This window comes from Camellia sinensis, chromosome 5 (assembly GCF_055761805.1).
Source record: "Camellia sinensis isolate YWXY chromosome 5, ASM5576180v1, whole genome shotgun sequence".
Lineage (NCBI taxonomy): Eukaryota > Viridiplantae > Streptophyta > Magnoliopsida > Ericales > Theaceae > Camellia > Camellia sinensis.
In genome coordinates, this window is record NC_138965.1 from 158,060,941 (window position 1) to 158,080,646 (window position 19,706).

Below are 19,706 nucleotides of genomic sequence, written 5' to 3' on the forward strand. Positions count from 1 at the left end.
TTAAGGTTTTTTAGGAAAATGAGAAGGATGGAGGGAGATATGGATCTTGAGGCTTGAAGAACAAATTTTCTAACCCTCATAACAAACAATGGCAGCTGGTTATAAGGACCAAAAGGAGGGTGTAAAGGTGGGGGAAAAGGAGGCAAGCTTTCCCCCACAAAATATCCCCCGGATTGGGATATTTTCTGGGGGAAACAGCTGCACAGCTGTAAAGTACCAATCATGAGGAACATGGCCGGCCCCTTACTTTTTCTGCAGGTGGCCGGCCGGCCACCCCCCCTAGCCGGCCAGCTAGGGGTCAAAAGGGTCAAGTTCAATTAGTGGCCGGCCACCACAAAAAGGTGGCCTCCCAGGTCTCCTCTTCACAACCCTGTGGTTCGAATTTGAAAACTCTGAAACAGGAGAGAGAACAAGCCATTTTCAAGAGGGGTTCAAAAGGGTCAAATGGAATTAATGGCCGGCCACCAACTTTTAGGGTCCTCCCATGTGTGTACATCACAAATATGTGGTTCAAAGTTCAAGAAAAATGGCCCAGGTTGTTCAACATTGGCCCGGAAGGAGGGGTTCAAAAGGGTCAAATGGAATTAGTGGCCGGCCATGAACTTTTAGGGTCCTCCCATGTGTGTACATCACAAATATGTGGTTTGGGTTTGAAGAAAATGGCTCCAAGGTGTTCAACATTGGCCCGGAAGTGCGAAAAACGGGCGTCGGAGGGCGAAAATGGAATATAACTGGTTGCCAAGATAATTGCTGGCCTCCCACCCTCCAGTGACCTTCCCGGTGATAAAACAGAGGCACCTGCCAAAAATGAACGAAAATCGATGCGAAATGAATGCTCGGGGGCCAAAACACGCAGTTCGGGATCCCGAAAATGAGCTGCTAAGCACCGAAAGTGGCGTTCAGCCACGAAGTGGGTTTCTCAGACCCCAGTGTCCCTTGAAAGGGAGAAAATAAGATGTGTGCCAAAATTTAGAGCAAACGGAGATGGTTAGGCGGTCCCGAACCGAGGCACACGGCCAACAGTCCCGAAAAAACGGAAACCGGACTCCAAAATGGGCAAAATGGCCTGCGGCCACAAAATGTAGCCCACGGCCACTGAGAGATGGTCTACTGGACCTCTCCCTCTCCTCAGGAAAAGAAACAGAGAAAACCGAGTCTGGTTCGCAAATCGAGACAAGGCACAGAAGAGGGTTCGGAAGTCCGGAGGCAGGGCTCACGGCCGCGACTCTGAAACTTCTGAACGAGCACAATATGCAGCGTCACCGAGCGCTCAATCGGTGATGTCTGAGTCTTAAGGTCGGTCAAAAATGGGGTGTCTACACTGACATAAAAATATAAAGGAGGAGTAGAGAGACTTACCGATATCGGGTGCCAAGAAGAGATCAGTCAACCACGAGCTTGATTGTAGTTTCTGGAGGAACAGAAATGGACGAAAATGAGGCGAGGAGCAGTAATGGCAGGCTTGAGAGAGAAGATGAACAGTAGGGGGCATATGTGACCCCTCGTGTGCATATATGAAGGAGGGGGGAAGCCAAAGGGCAGCAGCCGTTTGAATTTTCCGCGTGAGGGAGACAGCTGTGGGGCTGCATGGGTCTAATGATGTGAAGCCACGTGCCATCGAAGAGATGGCTCTGTCAGTACAGCTGTATGATCGATGACAAAACTACTGGCGCAATTCAGAAGATCGGCCAAATAGGATAGCTCGGTAGTGGCGGTAATCCCAATCACGCTCAGCTCGGATGGGATTAAGGGGCAATTGAGAGGGAGATTTGCGTCGGACAAGTACAGCCGAGCTACAATGACGCGAGTTATGACGGACCTTGCGAGAGCCGTTTGCTTGGTGCAAAGCAGTTTCCCGTCCCGTCACATTGGGCCGAGCTACATTTGTCGACCGGAGCATGAAATCATGCGTAAGTCAGACCGAGCTGTGATTCGGCTAGGCGTTCGGTCGGATCCGCAATGGTGCATTTGGACCAAGCAAAGCATGGCCCGGAATGAATTTAGACCGGGGTGAAGGCCGGCGCGCCTCACGGCCAGTCAGTCCGGAAGGATTGACTTCTTATAGCTCAGTCATATTGATTATGGCTGTTGTACGGGGAGCAAATATTCCGGCAAGCCCGTACTCCTTTCTTCCGAGCTCCGTTTCTGTCCGATCACCTGCGAGCAAATAACGGTGAGCTACCCGGCGGTGTGTGGCCGAAAAAACCCTCCGACGATCAAGTTAGCACACACCTTAGGATAGAGAGAGAGAGAGGGATGAGTGTTTGAATGTAAGAATTTCCTTACAAAGTGTTCGTCTGTCTGCGCATGGGGGGCGCAGGCATGCTTATATACCCTCTGCGCCCCATATCCACTCCCAGTCATCTCCTGACGCGTGGCTCCGCTATCCCATCTGTCAGCATAAACCTTGCTGAACATCACCTAATCCAACTGCCCGCCCATTCTCCTGGGAGCTCGGCAGCCGGGCAATTCCATCTCGGCCATCGTCTGCCATGTTGCGCTTCATGCCCAAGTACTCCAACAGCTAAGCTTAGATGAGGACCGGACTCAGTGGCATCTCGGCAAAGCCGAGCTCGGGACTACTTACGCTTGTCTGCGGTCGACCTACCTGCCGAGCAAACAGGTACCTCGGTCCAACCTTGCCTTTCCTGGCGCTGGACTTTTCACCTGACCGGCTTCGTAATCACGGATCCTTGCAGCTCGGTCAATCAACGTGCTGCCTTAACCGAGCAACTTCCATCAAGGCCGGGCCACACAACTTGGCCTAACACCTGTTCGGCCCAAATCTGTCTGGCACAACTCTGCCCGGCCCAAATCTGTTCAGCCCAACTCTGTCCGGCCCAAATCTGTCCGGCCCAAATCTGTCCGGCACAACTCTGTCCAGCCCAAATCTGTCTGGCACAAATTCCATATCATTAATCTCCCTCTCAATTGCCCCTTAATTCCGTCCGCTGAAGCGTGACTGGGATTACCTATCCTGACCGGGGTAATACTTCCTCGGTCCTCAGTATGCAAGATGGTGACCGCACTAAGAAGGCGAGCAAGGTCTGCTCCACGACTTCCTTCTTGGCGAGCAAGATCAGCTCGGCCAAGGAACTCCAAAGAAGGCGAGCAACATCAGCTCAGCAAGGAACTCCAAAGAAGGCGAGCAAGGTTCGCTCCGCGACTTCCTTCTTGGCGAGCAACATCAGCTCGGCAAGGAACTCCAAGGAAGGCGAGCAAGGTCCGTTCCGCGACTTCCTTCTTGGCGAGCAACATCACCTCGGCCAAGGAACTCCAAGGAAGGGGAGCAAGGTCCGCTCCGCGACTTCCTTCTTGGCGAGCAACATCAGCTCGGCAAGGAACTTCCAAGGTCGGCAAGCAAGGTCCGCTCCGCGACTTGCTTCTTGGCGAGCAACATCAGCTCGGCCAGAGAATTCCAAGGAAGGCGAGCAAGGTCCGCTCCGCGACTTGCTTCTTGGCGAGCAACATCAGCTCGGCAAGGAACTTCCAAGGTCGGCGAGCAAGGTCCACTCCGCGACTTGCTTCTTGGCGAGCAACATCAGCTCGGCAAGGAACTCCAAGGAAGGCGAGCAACGTTCGCTCCGCGACTTGCTTCCTGGCGAGCAACATCAGCTCGGCCAAGGAATTCCAAGGAAGGCGAGCAAGGTCCGCTCCGCGACTTCCTTCTTGGCGAGCAACATCAGCTCGGCAAGGAACTTCAAAGGTCGGCGAGCAAGGTTCGCTCCGCGACTTGCTTCTTGGCGAGCAACATTAGCTCGGTCAAGGAACTCCGAGGAAGGCGAACAAGGTCTGCTCCATGACTTCCTTCTTGGCGAGCAACATCAGCTCGGCAAGGAACTTCCAAGGTCGGCGAGCAAGGTCCGCTCCGCGGCTTGCTTCTTGGCGAGCAACAACAGCTCGACAAGGAACTTCCAAGGTCGGCGAGCAAGGTCCGCTCCGCGACGTTCTTCTTGGCGAGCAACATCAGCTCGGTCAAGGAACTCCGAGGCAGGCGAGCAAGGTCCGCTCCGCAACTTCCTTCTTGGCGAGCAACAACAGCTCGTCAAGGAACTTCCAAGGTCGGCGAGCAAGGTCCGCTCCGCGACTTGCTTCTTGGCGAGCAACAACAGCTCGGCAAGGAACTTCCAAGGTCGGCGAGCAAGATCCGTTCCGCGACGTGCTTCTTGGCGAGCAACATCAGCTCGGTCAAGGAACTTCCAAGGTCGGCGAGCAAGGTCCGCTCCGCGACTTGCTTCTTGGCGAGCAACAACAGCTCGGCAAGGAACTTCCAAGGTCGGCGAGCAAGGTCCGCTCCGCGACGTGCTTCTTGGCGAGCAACAACAGCTCGGCAAGGAACTTCCAAGGTCGGCGAGCAAGGTCCGCTCCGCGACATGCTTCTTGGCGAGCAACATCAGCTCGGTCAAGGAACTTCCAAGGTCGGCGAGCAAGGTCCGCTCCTTACTTGCTTCTTGGCGAGCAACAACAGCTCGGCAAGGAACTTCCAAGGTCGGCGAGCAAGGTCCGCTCCACGACGTGCTTCTTGGCGAGCAACATCAGCTCGGTCAAGGAACTTCGAGGAAGGCGAGCAAGGTCCGCTCCGCGACTTGCTTCTTGGCGAGCAACATCAGCTCGGCAAGGAACTTCCAAGGTCGGTGAGCAAGGTCCGCTCCGCGACTTGCTTCTTGGCGAGTAACATCAGCTCGGTCAAGGAACTCCGAGGAAGGCGAGCAAGGTCCGCTCCGCGACTTCCTTCTTGGCGAGCAACATCAGCTCGGCAAGGAACTTCCAAGGTTGGCGAGCAAGGTCCGCTCCGCGACTTGCTTCTTGGCGAGCAACAACAGCTCGGCAAGGAACTTCCAAGGTCTGCGAGCAAGGTCCGCTCCGCGACGTGCTTCTTGGCGAGCAACATCAGCTCGGTCAAGGAACTCCGAGGAAGGCAAGCAAGGTCCGCTCTGCAACTTCCTTCTTGGCGAGCAATATCAGCTCGGCAAGGAACTTCCAAGGTCAGCGAGCAAGGTCCGCTCCGCGACTTGCTTCTTGGCGAGCAACATCAGCTCGGTCAAGGAACTCCGAGGAAGGCGAGCAAGGTCCGCTCCGCGACTTCCTTCTTGGCGAGCAACATCAGCTCGGCAAGGAACTTCCAAGGTCGGCGAGCAAGGTCCGCTCCACAACTTGCTTCTTGGCGAGCAACAACAGCTCGGCAAGGAACTTCCAAGGTCGGCGAGCAAGGTCCGCTCCGCGACGTGCTTCTTTGCGAGCAACATCAGCTCGGTCAAGGAACTCCAAGGAAGGCGAGCAAGGTCCGCTCTGCGATTTCCTTCTTGGCGAGCAACATCAGCTCGGCAAGGAACTTCCAAGGTCGGCGAGCAAGGTCCGCTCCGCGACTTGCTTCTTGGTGAGCAACATCAGCTCGGTCAAGGAACTCCGAGGAAACGAGCAAGGTCCGCTCCGCCACTTCTTTCTTGGCGGACAAGAACAGCTCGGCCAAGGAACTCCAAAGAAGGCGAGCAACATCCGCTCCGCGACTTCCTTCTTGGCGAGCAACATTAGCTTGGCTAAAACTTCGGAGTTAAACAAATCATCAACTCGCCAGCCGGAGTAAAACATCTCGGCTGGAACCTCGCAGTTGAGCAAATCATCAACTCTTCAGCCGGAGTAAATCATCTCGGCTGGACCCTCGGAGTTGAGCAAAACATCAACCCATCAGCCGGAGTAAATCATCTCGGCTGGACCCTCAGAGTTGAGCAAATCATCAACCCGTCAGCCGGAGTAAATCATCTCGGCTGGAACAGAAGTGTAGGCCCCTCATCCACTATTATTTTGGACACAACAAAGCTCTTCAGCAAAAGTAATTCACTTCTATTACATTGACAAAAAGAGTATTTGCATTCAGAAGTGTAGGGGAAACAAGTCCCTCAAAAAATTACATAAGGCCGCATTCCTTGGCCGGGGTATGCCTTTGCCATCCAAATCCTCTAAGTGGTATGCCCCCTTGCCCGGTTATCTTGTAAGGCTCTTCCTAGTTTGCCCCTAGCTTGCCTTCACCCGGCACTAGTGCGTTGCCCATGACCTTCCTTAAAACCCAGTCGCCCACTTGCCCGTTGCCATCGAGGTTGTCTCCACGGTGGACGTCGCTGCATCATCCTCTACTCGGATGTGCTCATTGATGCGCTGCATTAGGTACCACATGGATGTCTGCTGGCTCATTGTAAGCGAATCCCTCAGCCTATGTCCGAGCGGGAGACCGCGCTTATATTGGGTGATTGCCAGGTTGACCGGGCAATCTAGGATCTCATTGAAGGTATCCCAGTACCTGGAGTTGTACGCCTTGAGAGTGTCGCTCGGTTCCATCCTGACACTAAGAAGGTGGTCAACTTCCTTTGGCGTTTTGGTGTTGGTTTTGAAACGCGTCACAAAGGCTTCCACCAACCGCTGCCACCTTTCTATGCTCCCCTCCGGCAACCTCTCAAACCATTTCAAGCCCAGCTCGCCCAAACTTGACGGGAAGATGAGGCACATAAGAGCGGCATTTCGCCTACGTCCGGCCATGACCTGTCGGAAGTGGCTTACATGCATATACGGATCGGTCTTTCTATCATAAAGCGTGAACTTTGGCTGGTGGAAGCCCGCGGGAAGCGGTGTTGTTTCTATCTCCAGGGAGAAAGAGGTGGTGCTCAGCCTTGCCAAGTCTGTATCTACAAGAAGTGGCGCCGCTAGGCGGGGTGGGGGCATTCCGACCTCCTCGCTGGCATGAACCCTATAGGGTAGCCGCTGGAACGCCGGCACCCTTTGAGCCTCCCGCCGGCGAGCCCGTTCCTTCAAGACTGCCCGCAAGTCCTCTAAACGAGCGGAATAGGAATATCTCGACATCGTCACCGAACGTGAGGGCTGGTAAGTGCTATCTTGCGCGCTGGACTTCTCTGTACGCACATCGGAATCACCAACCTTGTAACTTCTGGTAGTAGAAATGGACGGAGTATGCCGCTGACTCTGACTACCAGAACGGCGGGATGGGGTGCACTCTCCGTGGTCTACCACTCCATCTACACCCTTCCCCTTGACATGCCGCTTCAACTCCTCCATCTCCGCCGTCATTCGCCGGATGATAGCGTCTTGGTCCCTCAACTTGTGTTCCAGACGTCGGGCATGTGATTCTCTCCGCCGCCGATGACCGTTTGGACTTCGTGAATGACCATAACTTCTTCCGCGCTTATCCCGCGCATCTCCTGACTGTCCTCCAGTGAACGTATCCAAGTTCGCCATTGGAAGGATGGCAGGATGTCTTTCTCTCCGTCGGGTGAACTCTGGGGTAGCTCCATCGATGGCGGACAACGGAATCTCGTCGTTGTTCGCCATGGACGGCGATCAGATGAGCTTGGAAGACAAGGTTTTATCTGTCAAGCTTCCCACAGACGACGCCAATTGTACGGGGAGCAAATATTCCGGCAAGCCCGTACTCCTTTCTTCCGAGCTCCGTTTCTGTCCGATCACCTGCGAGCAAATAACGGTGAGCTACCCGGCGGTGTGTGGCCGGAAAAACCCTCCGACGATCAAGTTAGCACACACCTTAGGATAGAGAGAGAGAGAGGGAGGAGTGTTTGAATGTAAGAATTTCCTTACAAAGTGTTCGTCTGTCTGTGTATGGGGGGCGCAGACATGCTTATATACCCTCTGCGCCCCATATCCACTCCCAGTCATCTCCTGACACGTGGCTCCGCTATCCCATCTGTCAGCATAAACCTTGCTGAACATCACCTAATCCAACTGCCCGCCCATTCTCCTGGGAGCTCGGCAGCCGGGCAATTCCATCTCGGCCATCGTCTGCCATGTTGCGCTTCATGCCCAAGTACTCCAACAGCTAAGCTTAGATGAGGACCAGACTCGGCGGCATCTCGGCAAAACCGAGCTCGGGACTACTTACGCTTGTCTGCGGTCGACCTACCTGCCGAGCAAACAGGTACCTCGGTCCAACCTTGCCTTTCCTGGCGCTGGACTTTTCACCTGACCGGCTTCGTAATCACGGATCCTTGCAGCTCGGTCAATCAACGTACTGCCTTAACCGAGCAACTTCCATCAAGGCCGGGCCACACAACTTGGCCCAACACCTGTTCGGCCCAAGTCTGTCTGGCACAATTCTGCCCGGCCCAAATCTGTTCAGCCCAACTCTGTCCGGCCCAAATCTGTCTGGCACAAATTCCATATCATTAATCTCCCTCTCAGCTGTGTTTCCTCCTAAGGGATGGGTCGGTTGTGATAGCCCGGTAGAGTGTGCCACCTGGACCAATGGTGTGATAGAGGGGAAATCCGCTCCTGGCACGCGTCAATACCGTTTGGTAGTTCCACACATACTGTTTGGAGGTTTTGGCCCTTACACGCGTAAGGTAGTGAGGGGCGAGCACTGCTACCTGTCCAGGAAAGGACAGCAGAGGTAGTGCGCGTATAACCCCTGAGGCTGCATGGCCAGCCTAGAAAAAGGAGAAGTGGGGAATGTTGGAGGCAAGCAATTCATGCAATCTGAACAATTCTCTCTCTCTCTAGAAAGTGCTCTCTTCTTCTTCAAGTGGTCTGACTTGATCGTCGGGGTCATCGGAGGGTCTATCTGGCAGCACACCGCCGAGCAGCTCACCATTTCTTTGTCTTCAGGTCAGGCGTCGTTACGTGAAGCTTAAGTTCAAGGAGTACAGAAAGCTAAGGATATTTCGCCCCCGTACAGTCCTCGATGGGATGTAATGGTAGAATAAGATGCGTAGCCTACCCGGGTTGTTTGTGATAAGGCCTCATCTTTGTATGCACTATGAGTAATGCCAAAATGGAATAAATAATAGAAACATTTTTGGAACATGCACTTTCTTTCTTTTAGCTGCAACTCTTTGAAAACTTGGGAGTAGAGCAAACCATGACAGAGTTGCAACTCCAAAAGAATAACTTATGCAAAAAGTTAACAGAATCCCCAACAAGATACCCAGAATCTTGATCAAAGAGATTATCCAGCAACATAAACTCCAACCAGCCCAATTCTTTTGTAGTATTGGATTCACGTTATTCCCCCTCACCCCAATCCATACTAACAGATTCATCCAAGTTCTTTTGGTTCATCACAGACAACCGAAAAGATATATAATAACTCCAGTTAGATGATTCGTCCGGTCTCTCCATAACCTCCAGATAAAATGAAAGGTTATCTGATAGCTGAGATTTCCCTGGTGACATCAAGCATAAGCTTGTAAGCCATCAGTTCTGTTGCATTTCAAAAGTTACAGAAGACAGATTACCTAAGGAGTTATGCCACATTGACCATCTTACGGTGTCAATCTAATTATCAGTTAGAGATTACCATCTTGTGTTTATCACATTAATACAGTATTGACACATAAGAGGTAAACACAAAATATGAGAACAGATAGTCCGCCTAACATTATCGTAGAGATATACATTAGTGGTGAAAGTCATTACAAGTAAAATAGTAACATAGTATGTTATACAAATGTAGTATTTGCAGCATTTTTGTAACCTAAATCATATATAATTAAACACCCTTATTTTTTTGCTCACATTATGTCACACAACTGGACACATTACAACCAAACATTCACCTTTCTACCCACTTGGACCATACAAGTTTTTTTTTTTTTAAAAAAAAAAAAAAAACTAAATAGATAAAATTGATACATCTAAGGCAGTAATGATTTAGACCCCCACAAAACATCACCCCCATAACTCCCATTCACTTGTGATTGGTCCAGGTAAGAAAGAAAAAAAAGAAAAAAATAATACAAACACATCATTGGTCCACGTCAAGGGTGGTGGTGGTCTCCCCAAAAGGGGGTTCCAAACATTTTTCTTTTTACATACCTGTAAGGAAACGTTTATACCTTGTTTCTATCGCCAAAATACATAAAACGAAACGAGGAAAATGTCACCCACCAAGCCTCTTCAGCTGAAGCTAGGGTTTGGGAGCAATGGATTTGATCTGGGTTAATAAATTTCAATTTTAGACCAGTCGATTATTATGGAACTTTTTTTTTTTTAATTTTTTTTTACTAGGTGTGTTTTAATCATTCTTTTTATTTTTTTTACACTCTTTTTTTTATAAAAAAAATTAAAAAATAAACCAATATAATTACTTATATTTTAAAGGGAGAAGCACCAATAAATCCCAATTTATAAACTTATGCACTGATTAGTCCTGAGGTTTTTCTCTTTAACCGAAAGGTCCTGACGTTTGGGAAATGTCAATGTTATCCTGAAGAATGGGTGTTTCAAAGTTTGAATTGGGGGGCCAAAATAGGTATGTAGTATTGGTAAAATTACTGATTTAGACATAGAGCGCACTATAGGCGTTTTTCCTTTTTCACTCGTTTTTCATCGAATCTTCTAGGCTATATTAGGAAACATCGGCGATTAACATTCCCAAACTTGTGACATTGCCATTCGTGATGTTTGAAAGCGTAATCGGGGATTCGAGTATATCCAAATCATATTTCAACGTTAGCACATTGTGTAAAGGCCAAAACCCTAAACGAAAATATTAGGGAGGGTTGTGTTCGATACGGAGTTGTGTCATACACCGCAGCAATGCAATGTTAACGAAAAGTTAGTTGCTGTTTTGATTATAGGGAAGGAGGTCCGTGCTTTATATACATTACTTTAATTCCGAGCGGCGTCAGACCTAATGACGATGACGATGCAGGGCGAAGGTGTGTTTTCATTTTTTGTTTAGTAATTCCCAAGGTTATGTATGTATGTACATACTATTATGGATTTCGAAATGTGTGATTGTGTGTTTGTTGTTGATTGTAGCATGTTTGACTGATGTTTACCACATTTTGGCATTAGGGCATGTCTCACACATTTGAATTGAAACTCATGTTATATAGTAGATTACATAGTAATGTATATTGGAAGAATGGTTGGGAATGTGTGTGTTAGCAGATGAACGTCAAACTGTGTCATGGTGGTCTGGGCAGTGACATATTGTTGTGAATGTAACAGGGGAAGGTCGTGATGTAAATGTGCATGGTAGTCATGGATGGTATGATGAACACCATCCATCGCGATAATGTTTGAGTGTGGAGTAACAAATGTGTGATTGTGTGTTTTGTGTTGAATGTATCATGTTTGACTGATGTTTACCACATTTTGTTTTTAGGGCATATGTCTCACACATTTGAATTGAACTCATATTATATATAAGATTACATAGTATTGTTAATGGGAACAGTGGTTGGATGTTTACAACATTGTGGATGTGTTAGCAGTTAAACATCAAAACTGTGGTTTGGTGGTCTATGGAGTCGAATTTTTGTTTGTGAATGCAACAGGGAATGGTTATTTTGTAAGTGTACATGAAAGTCATTAATGGTATGATGAACAGCATCACTCGTGATGTTACGTAATAAGTAAATTTTTGGTTTTGTTCAGTCTTGGACGGAGTGGAAAGGAAATTGCAGGACTTGTTTAACGGTAGTTTGATTATGGCATTGTCGGAAATTTTTAACGTTCATTTGAGTATGGATTTCCTAATATCTGAAGCAATGTTTTGTGTTGAACGTATAATGTTTGTTTAATGTTTACCATATTTTGGGTTTAGGGCATATGCGTCACACATGTTGAATGTATCGTATTTGTTGCATTAATGTTGTGTCATGACATGTTGCCACACTACCGTAACACACAATGTTGTCTGATTGTTGCAGTGAACGCTCGACAATGGATCCCTCGTAAGAGAAGTGATATATGCAGGCGAGGTTCCCCAGTGAAAGAATGTACGTCAACACGACTTGCAGTTAGAAAACAGTCTAGGCTACCACTCAAGTGTACGAAATCACAATCAACTGTAGAAAAACCAAACCATATCGACACAATGAAACTGATGTACCGTTCAAACATTGCTGGTGTAATCAAGACCGTTCTTGAGGTGAACTTGGATGAGAGACACATCCGGTAACTTAAAAAAACACCATTTTGGTTAATGATTGAATCTATCTGGACACACAATTTGGAAGCAAATACGTTCAAGAAGTGTGATGAAACCGTATGCCGGATCATCAGAACATATAATTCAAGAGATGAAAAATTTTACATTGGAGGGCATGGGTTGGCACTACGAAATAGCGATATCCGACTGATTTTTGGTATTCAATGTGGTAAGGATAAGTTGGACGTATCGTTCTCACCTAAACCAACATCAGATTTCATGCAACGGAGGTGCCCCATTGTCGGGCGAATATCTTGTAAGCTTGTAAAGGATTTGCTGGTTGATACGTTGAAGGAAAGAACTGAACGTGACAAGGAGGACGTAGCGAAGCTTCTATGTCTCTACATTTGTGGTAAGCTATTTTTTGCAACAATCGGAGAATCAATTAGTTGGTCTCTCGTCCATGTGATTGATAGGCTGGATATGTTGCGAAACTGCGATTGGACAGCAACCATACGCAACACTAGTTAATTCCTTGAACGATTTCCACATCAGGCCTAAGAAGGTTACCGGCTGCGTCGTTGCGCTGTTGGTAGGTTAAATACACAACCCGTGCACATTGACCGTGTGTTCGCGTAAGTTTCCCAATCTATGATTGTCTTGCACAATATAACTAATGATCCATACTATTTTGTGTTGCAGTTTATGATTTGTGAACACACAAATCTCATAGAACCATACCGCATAGCTGCCTTCCCAAGATTTTGTAAGTGGAACGTTGGATCGCTCATATGTAAGATGAAAGGGTTGGACTTCACATGTATGGAATCGTTACAGGTACAATTTGAAAATTCTTATTGTCCTGCCTAGAAAATATCAAACTTTGCTTGTTTGATTCTCATCGTATAATCCACTGAGTTTGGCATTGCAGGTGAACTATGACAAGCTATGCGAGACTATACTTGAGCTATACCCTGAGTGTATCAAACAATGAGCAAATTCCAATATGAAATGAGAACGCTGAGTTGGTGGTGCAGATGGAGGAACAAATGCATGAAATAGGCAATATTGTTGTTGACTTGGAAAATACAAAGCCCAGCTTTGATTGTTGGAAACCAGACTCTCCAAACGGTGGTCACGTTGACAGCGAACCCCCACGTCAGGTCAGGAAAACAGTTTGCAAAGTGGTGCAGCAACAAGGAAAATAGTGTGGGAGGATGGCTGCACTAGACGATTGTTTGTGGAACCTGTTTCCCGACCTGATTGAGTTGTCAAGCACACCTACAACAGATGGTGATGGGGACGGTGAAAGTTTGGTAACAGATCTCAGAAACGCGTTACTGAAAAACAAAGAGTTAGAAGACGGTAACAAAAGGAAATCAATTCGGATTAATGAATTGGAAGCCTGGGTGGACGTTATGGAATGTATGATTGGTGCGAAAGCAGTTAACATGTTCATTGGGTTTGAAAAAGATATTATTGCAAAAGATGCAGAGATTGTGCGATTGAGCACATTGGTGACACAGTTGGATGGTAAGGTAGCAACCTTACAGGACCACCTTGATGACCACGAAACGCATGCAGTGACACAAACAGCTACAAAAAATGAATCCTTTGAAAGGCAACCAAGTGAAGACAACGTAGAAAAGCTTGGCAGCTGTAATGACAGCTACATTAGTGGGACTGAACGCAGTAGTGTGAACAAGACACCGAAAACCAAGTCAACAGTACCGATGGGGGCAGTGTGCATCGATGTAGGAGACGCAGTGGACGTTGATTCTCCTTTGAAACAACCTCGCTTAGAAATTCCTCACGAGAGTGACCCGCAACGATGTCCACCTGCAGTGGTCATACACTCATTCGCAGATTATGCAGGGGTCGTGGGGGGGGATTCAAATGTAAATTTGTTTGATACTGTGGGGGCAGTCGAGGGTGTGCAGAGTAATGTGGCAGCAATTTCGCCTTTGGTACGGCGTGTTAAAAGCAAGCCGAGGCTCGAGCTAAGATTGGCTGATTACGAATACCCCAAGATGGTTGGGCGTGAGAGACACGTTACAAAAATTTGTAACGTTCCTGTGCTGGGGCATCGATATGTTGTTGACATTGACGAAGTGGAGCATGAACGGAAAACGTGGAACGGATTTGGTATGACTCACAGGGACGTCGTGTGGACAATGTTGTCAGTAGATGATCAACAACGATTAAAAGACGTATACAGTTTTCATAGAGATGGGTAATGCAATTGTTGGTAATGAAAGTGGTAGCAACGTGTTTTCAATTTAATATAAAGTGTACTAACTGGTTGTGGGTTAAAATATGCAGGGCTGTCATCTGGGATGGTGGAGAAAATGGGATGCGTGTCTACTTTTCTGATATTCAGGCATTGGTCCAACAATCATGTGTGAGCGATAAGGTTTGTGTTGTAATAACCTTGGGTGGGGTGAGGGGGAAGTTGTGAATTGTATTGTGTAATATATTTTAGATGTTAATACGTAATTTGACACTGTGCAAATTATTGTCGGTAGGTAATCGATGCGTACGCAGCAACCCTAACAGATTTGCAACAGAAATGTGTTGATGAAGACAACAATGTGGACACCTGTTATTTTCTTAGCACCATTTATGTGGTATGAATTGACAAGCTACTGTAAATGGTATGGTCTTGTTTGTTGAATGAGACTAACAACTTTGAAGTTGAAATGGCAGGACATGATGTGAAATCCGAGTGAGACATCGAGAGATAAGTTCCTAGAGGTGAACATGAAAGTCGCATCAGGACACTGGTACATTCATTACCCGATTTACCACGACAACCATTGGACGCTAATGGTGTACAATACAAAAAGTGGGAATTGGAAACACTACAATTCAATTAGGCAGAGACGTGGCCTCCGTGACACTTATTTCACCGAGGCGCTTAAAGTGGTACGTACACCCCTGTATTGGAAAACTGGTAATGTGTAAGTAACCTATGTGGTTAGAATGGAAATGTCTAAAAATTAGGAAGACATAGTTACATGAATTGAAATGATTTTGAATGTGGTTGGTAATTGTGAAATTTTAGACGCTTAAAGTGTCTTCATGAAATTGGTGTTTTGCATTCAGTTTATTGGTGTACATGTAAGAGTAATTTGAATGTTAGTTGTCACTTTGGCAGAAACAGTGGGTGGTGAAATATCATAACCACATTGTGGGTCTTGGTGCGAGGACAAGAAATGTGGCACCCCCATACATCGATGGGACGTTGGAATCTGTTATGGATTGCCCTCAGCAAGCGGCTGACATGTAAGTGCTATGAATAAATATCACAAACATATTTATTAAGGAGTACACATTGGAATTTGTGACAAAGCCAAGTGAGTTTTATTGTGTTACAGGGCTGACTATGCGATGATAGTGTGCTTCCTCATGCAACAATATGTGCACAACGTGGGAATTAATACCACTATGGATGGCGTGACAACTACTGCTTACCGTGCATCATTGGTGAAGACATTTGTGAATGATCCAGTCAGAGGGCTACGCTACAGGGCAATATAATGCATGTACCACCAAAATCAGAAGTTGATGCGTAAATCATTTTGGAGTCGATGCGGGACAAAAAAATGTAGACATAGTTATTTAAGTTATTATTAGTTAATGTTTTTTTTTTTTTACAAAATAGTAGCTGCTGAACTTGGTTATAAGTTTTGGTAATGTACAAATTATGCTTGGTAGCCACTCGTATAATATGTTTTGATGGTATTTTATGCACTTAAATAACGAATAAGCGTGTGATGGAATTTGCATAAGCTGTGGTGCACTGTTAACTTGAATGGTAACATAGAATTTGATGGTATTAGTATGTTGATGGTATTATGCTATTGTGGCAATTCGGCGATTGATAGCAATTAGTCAGTTGATGGTATGTTATGCATTTTTATGTAGGAATAAGAATATGATGGTATAAGACAGTTGTGTTACAATATTAACTTCAGTATCCACACAGAATTTGATGGTATTAGGCAATTGTGGCAATTAGCCAAATGATGGTATTAGTCAGTTGTGGCAATTGTGGTACATGTATAAATGACATTAGTTCCAACGGAAAATAAACACATTACTCAGTCCTGATTGCAGTACCCACAGAGAGAACAACTAGATGTAACGGTGCAACAGAAAAATGGAACCAACAGCAGCAAACTACAAAGAAAACTAATGTAATGCAGCCACGCTAATTTGATTCAGGACCATATGATTTTACCACATTATCTCCAATGAAAAACATTCGCAACAAATAACAAGTGCGCGAAGTTTACCATAGTGCGATGAATCGTTGGAAGAAGCGACTTGCACAAATAATGCTGTAAAAACCAATGACCAAGTTTTAAAAAATTCTGCTGAAAGCAAACATTTAGGAAACGATCACCCAAGAAACAAAAAACAAATTGCAAGTGTGATCATTTTAAAAACGGTCAGTAAAGAAACAAAATTATTTTAAACAAAATGGGAAAAGCATACAAGGCTGAAAATATGAAGATACTGAATGTGGGTGCAAATAATTTAGACGTGCGCTAATGCATCGCCAACATGTTTAATAATTGTACCCCAAACATTAAAAAAGTGCACTACAAATTACAAGGACGATTTATGAAAATGGTTCAATGGCTGGTGTAATGATAAATTGATTTGGGTTGTAAATTGGTTCCTTGTATGTCTTCCCGTATCTAAATCGGTTCCTTGCATGTCTTCCTATTATGGTTACCCATTTTCCCACATCGTCCACACCGAATACGTTGCACCACCTCCCTCCTAGATGGAATCCTCTTCCGCTTCGGCCTTCCCGGTAGACTCTTAACAACGGGCGGTGCTATGAGGTAATTAGTGGGCGTGGCAATGGGTTTCTTAACCGTTGGAATAGGGTGAATGGACTCGGAATATGACGCCTTGAACTCAGAAACATGGTAGTAAGGTTTAATTGAATCATATATATTTCTCGCGCTATTTCGAAATGAGACCATTGCATGCGAACACAGAAACCCATTCACCTGCCACTGACAGCATGAACAAGTATGCCTGTTAACGTCAACTAAAACCGACGGATTCGAGTGCACCTCATACACATTTTCATCGGCTTGGCTTACAATCCATGGCCTGCTGGTTTTGTATTCGGCCTCCAACTTCTTCTCCATCTTTGGACAAAGTTGGCCACCCCATTTGTTACCTTTCATCCGACGCTTCGACATTTGCTCCATAGTTTGACCCCTAATAGCATCAACCAACTGTGTAATAGGAAGGTGGCGTGCTTCCCGAATCCAGTTATTGAACGACTCAGCAGCTTTTGATGACATCTCCCCGTACTGCCTACCAGTGCCCAGAACAAAATCAAATACAAACTTTTCGTGCAGGTCCATAAAAACGTAACAAACTGAAAATTGGAAAATGTACGTAACAAACTGAAAATTGGAAAATGTACATACCCGAAGTGCGCATTGGCCCAATGTTTTGGGTCCAAATCTTTTAGGAACTCCCCAACAATAGCCGGACTACACAATTTCAAGACCTCAATCTTCTGGTTAAATGAAGTGACGGTGGGTGCGTATGCACATTCGCGTAACTTGCGCATCAAACCTAACTACTGCTCGGCATTGACGTATTTCATTCGATTCCTCAAATTCATTTGAAGATGTACAAGGCAAAACGCATGATGTGCCAATGGAAATACTTTTGACATGGATTGTAACAGCCCAATGTGACGATTAGGATCAACAATAGCAAACGCAACTGGGAACAAACCTGTTTTCATTTGGTATGGCAATAAAAAACATCACAACAACCACACAAACCCCATGCATTAGCCCACTGAACCCATAGGAATAACATCAAACAAAAACCCAATGGAAAACAATATGTATATATATATAGTTTACACACAACCAAACTGTCATTACCCCCAAAACACATTTCCCTTGGTTATACACATATTTAAAGACACCAATGCAAATGAATGTAACCAATTACCAGACACAAAACACATTACCTTGGTTTCCATCCTTCACGGTAGCCGCAAATAAATTCCCCTTGAACCGGCCCTTGAGAAATGTACCGTCAAGAAATAACAAGGGGCGACAATGCTTGAATCCATTTATGCGAGCACGAAATGATATGAAATACCGAACAAATCTTCCGATTTGCTGCTGAAAATCGAGGTTGATGTAGCTATTTGGGTTATTTTCCATCACAGCATCACTGTACCACCTAAGCTGATCAAATGACACAGCGTGGTCACCATATACTTCACTTCTCGCTTTCTCAACACCAAGCCAAGCAACACGGTAACTAATATCCAGTTCGTAATCGTTTTTCAAACCAAAAACGACGTCAGTGGGGCGTGTCAATGCCTGAGCACGCACACGATCCGCAACAACATCGGCCACCAAATCGGACCCGGTACGTGGGTTCCTAGACATACGAACGGCAACACTACACGTGTGCACACTATTAAACCTCTTCAGACAAAGAACACCATTGGATGCGAACATCATGGCATGTACCGACCACGAACACCCCGTTGACCTAACAAACTTACAAACAGCTGTAACACGCACCAAATCATTCTTCACGTATTTGAATCGAAACCCACATTCGACAGCGTATTTGGAAAGGACGGTCCGAAATTCATCAGCCCCATCCATAAAACACTGACCCACATTTGTAACGCCACTTGCCCACCCAGCCGACAAGTATGTCTTCAACCTATGCTGACAATACGATTGTAACAGATCCGTCCGATCATCCAAGTCGAACATCCCATAACCCGCGGCCTTCCTACCGGCGTCAGCCATACATACTCCGTCACCACCATTGCCACCGTCCCCCCCATTCCGTAATTAAATAATGACATCAACATGATCGAGCCCAAAAGACTTCGCAAGAGAGAACATATTCCGAACATCCTCATCGCACAAAACACAGAACTTGTTATATCCAGGAACTTCGAAGAATAAGACGACCATCTCGGAGTCCAACCCTTGAAACTTCCCGCATATCCCACTGATCAATTCCGCAAACGTCAACGCTTGATGGAGACGAATGACAGCATTCGTTCGTCCGTAGGAACATAACATCAAGACAGCACCATCCATACCTGCAAGGAAAAACCTCAATTAGAAATTTTGACTTACAGTAATCGACGATATACACATCCAAACAACAACCTCAACACTGCAACAGAGTTATGAATAAACAAAATACAAAAAACTCCCAAACCCCCTATGCAAACACATCACCCAAAACAAAACAAACTCCACCGTAAATCACTGTAACAAATCTACGAAAAAAGGGTAATGTACATATACGTTACCCCAACAAATGTGGCCACATAAGTGAACAAGAAGGATAAGAATGTAAAATCAAAACATACCAAATCAAAAATAAATATTCCTCCCAAGTCAAATAGGACTGAATGGTTCATAAGAAAACATTAAAGGACTAATTGGAGCAACATTTCAAAAATTAGGATTTATCAGTAATTTTTCCTATTTTAAAAGTAAAATATTTATAACAAAAAACCTTAAATTTTAAAAGAATTTCAAAAACAGAAAAATATATTAAATTTTTGTGTTTTTAGTATTTAATGAATTTTTTTAAAAATAAATTCACAAATTTTATACTGTATCTATATTAAGTGGAATTTACAAGTAATCCTAACACATCAAAATCATGTGCAATGAGAAAAAAATTTCAAAGCTACAGCCAGCCACCACCACCATCATACACACAGCATGTGTTACGAGATTATTTGAAATGATTTAAATAAATGTATTTT

The 19,706-nt window shown here is 45.8% G+C and overlaps 1 protein-coding gene across 1 annotated transcript; it reads right to left on the reverse strand.

The window, feature by feature from the left end:
- Positions 1 to 16,605: 16,605 nt before the first annotated feature.
- Positions 16,606 to 18,723, reverse strand: LOC145791814 (uncharacterized). The gene is made up of 3 exons (XM_082872256.1): positions 17,900 to 18,723; positions 17,675 to 17,740; positions 16,606 to 17,242 (listed from the first exon to the last, which is right to left on the reverse strand). The coding sequence occupies exons 1-3, from the start codon at positions 18,721 to 18,723 to the stop codon at positions 16,606 to 16,608; spliced, it is 1,527 nt and encodes a 508-aa protein (XP_082728382.1).
- Between the last annotated feature and the right edge of the window lie 983 nt (positions 18,724 to 19,706).

Excerpts from the sequence above, each read along its gene's own strand:
- LOC145791814 (XM_082872256.1), bottom strand. The coding sequence starts at position 18,723 with ATGGCTGACGCCGGTAGGAAGGCCGCGGGTTATGGGATGTTCGACTTG. Across the intron at positions 17,741-17,899 it reads GGTAATGTGTTTTGTGTCTG|TGGGCTAATGCATGGGGTTT; the intron begins GTAATTGGTTAC and ends CTATGGGTTCAG. Across the intron at positions 17,243-17,674 it reads GCCATACCAAATGAAAACAG|GCAGTACGGGGAGATGTCAT; the intron begins GTTTGTTCCCAG and ends GGGCACTGGTAG.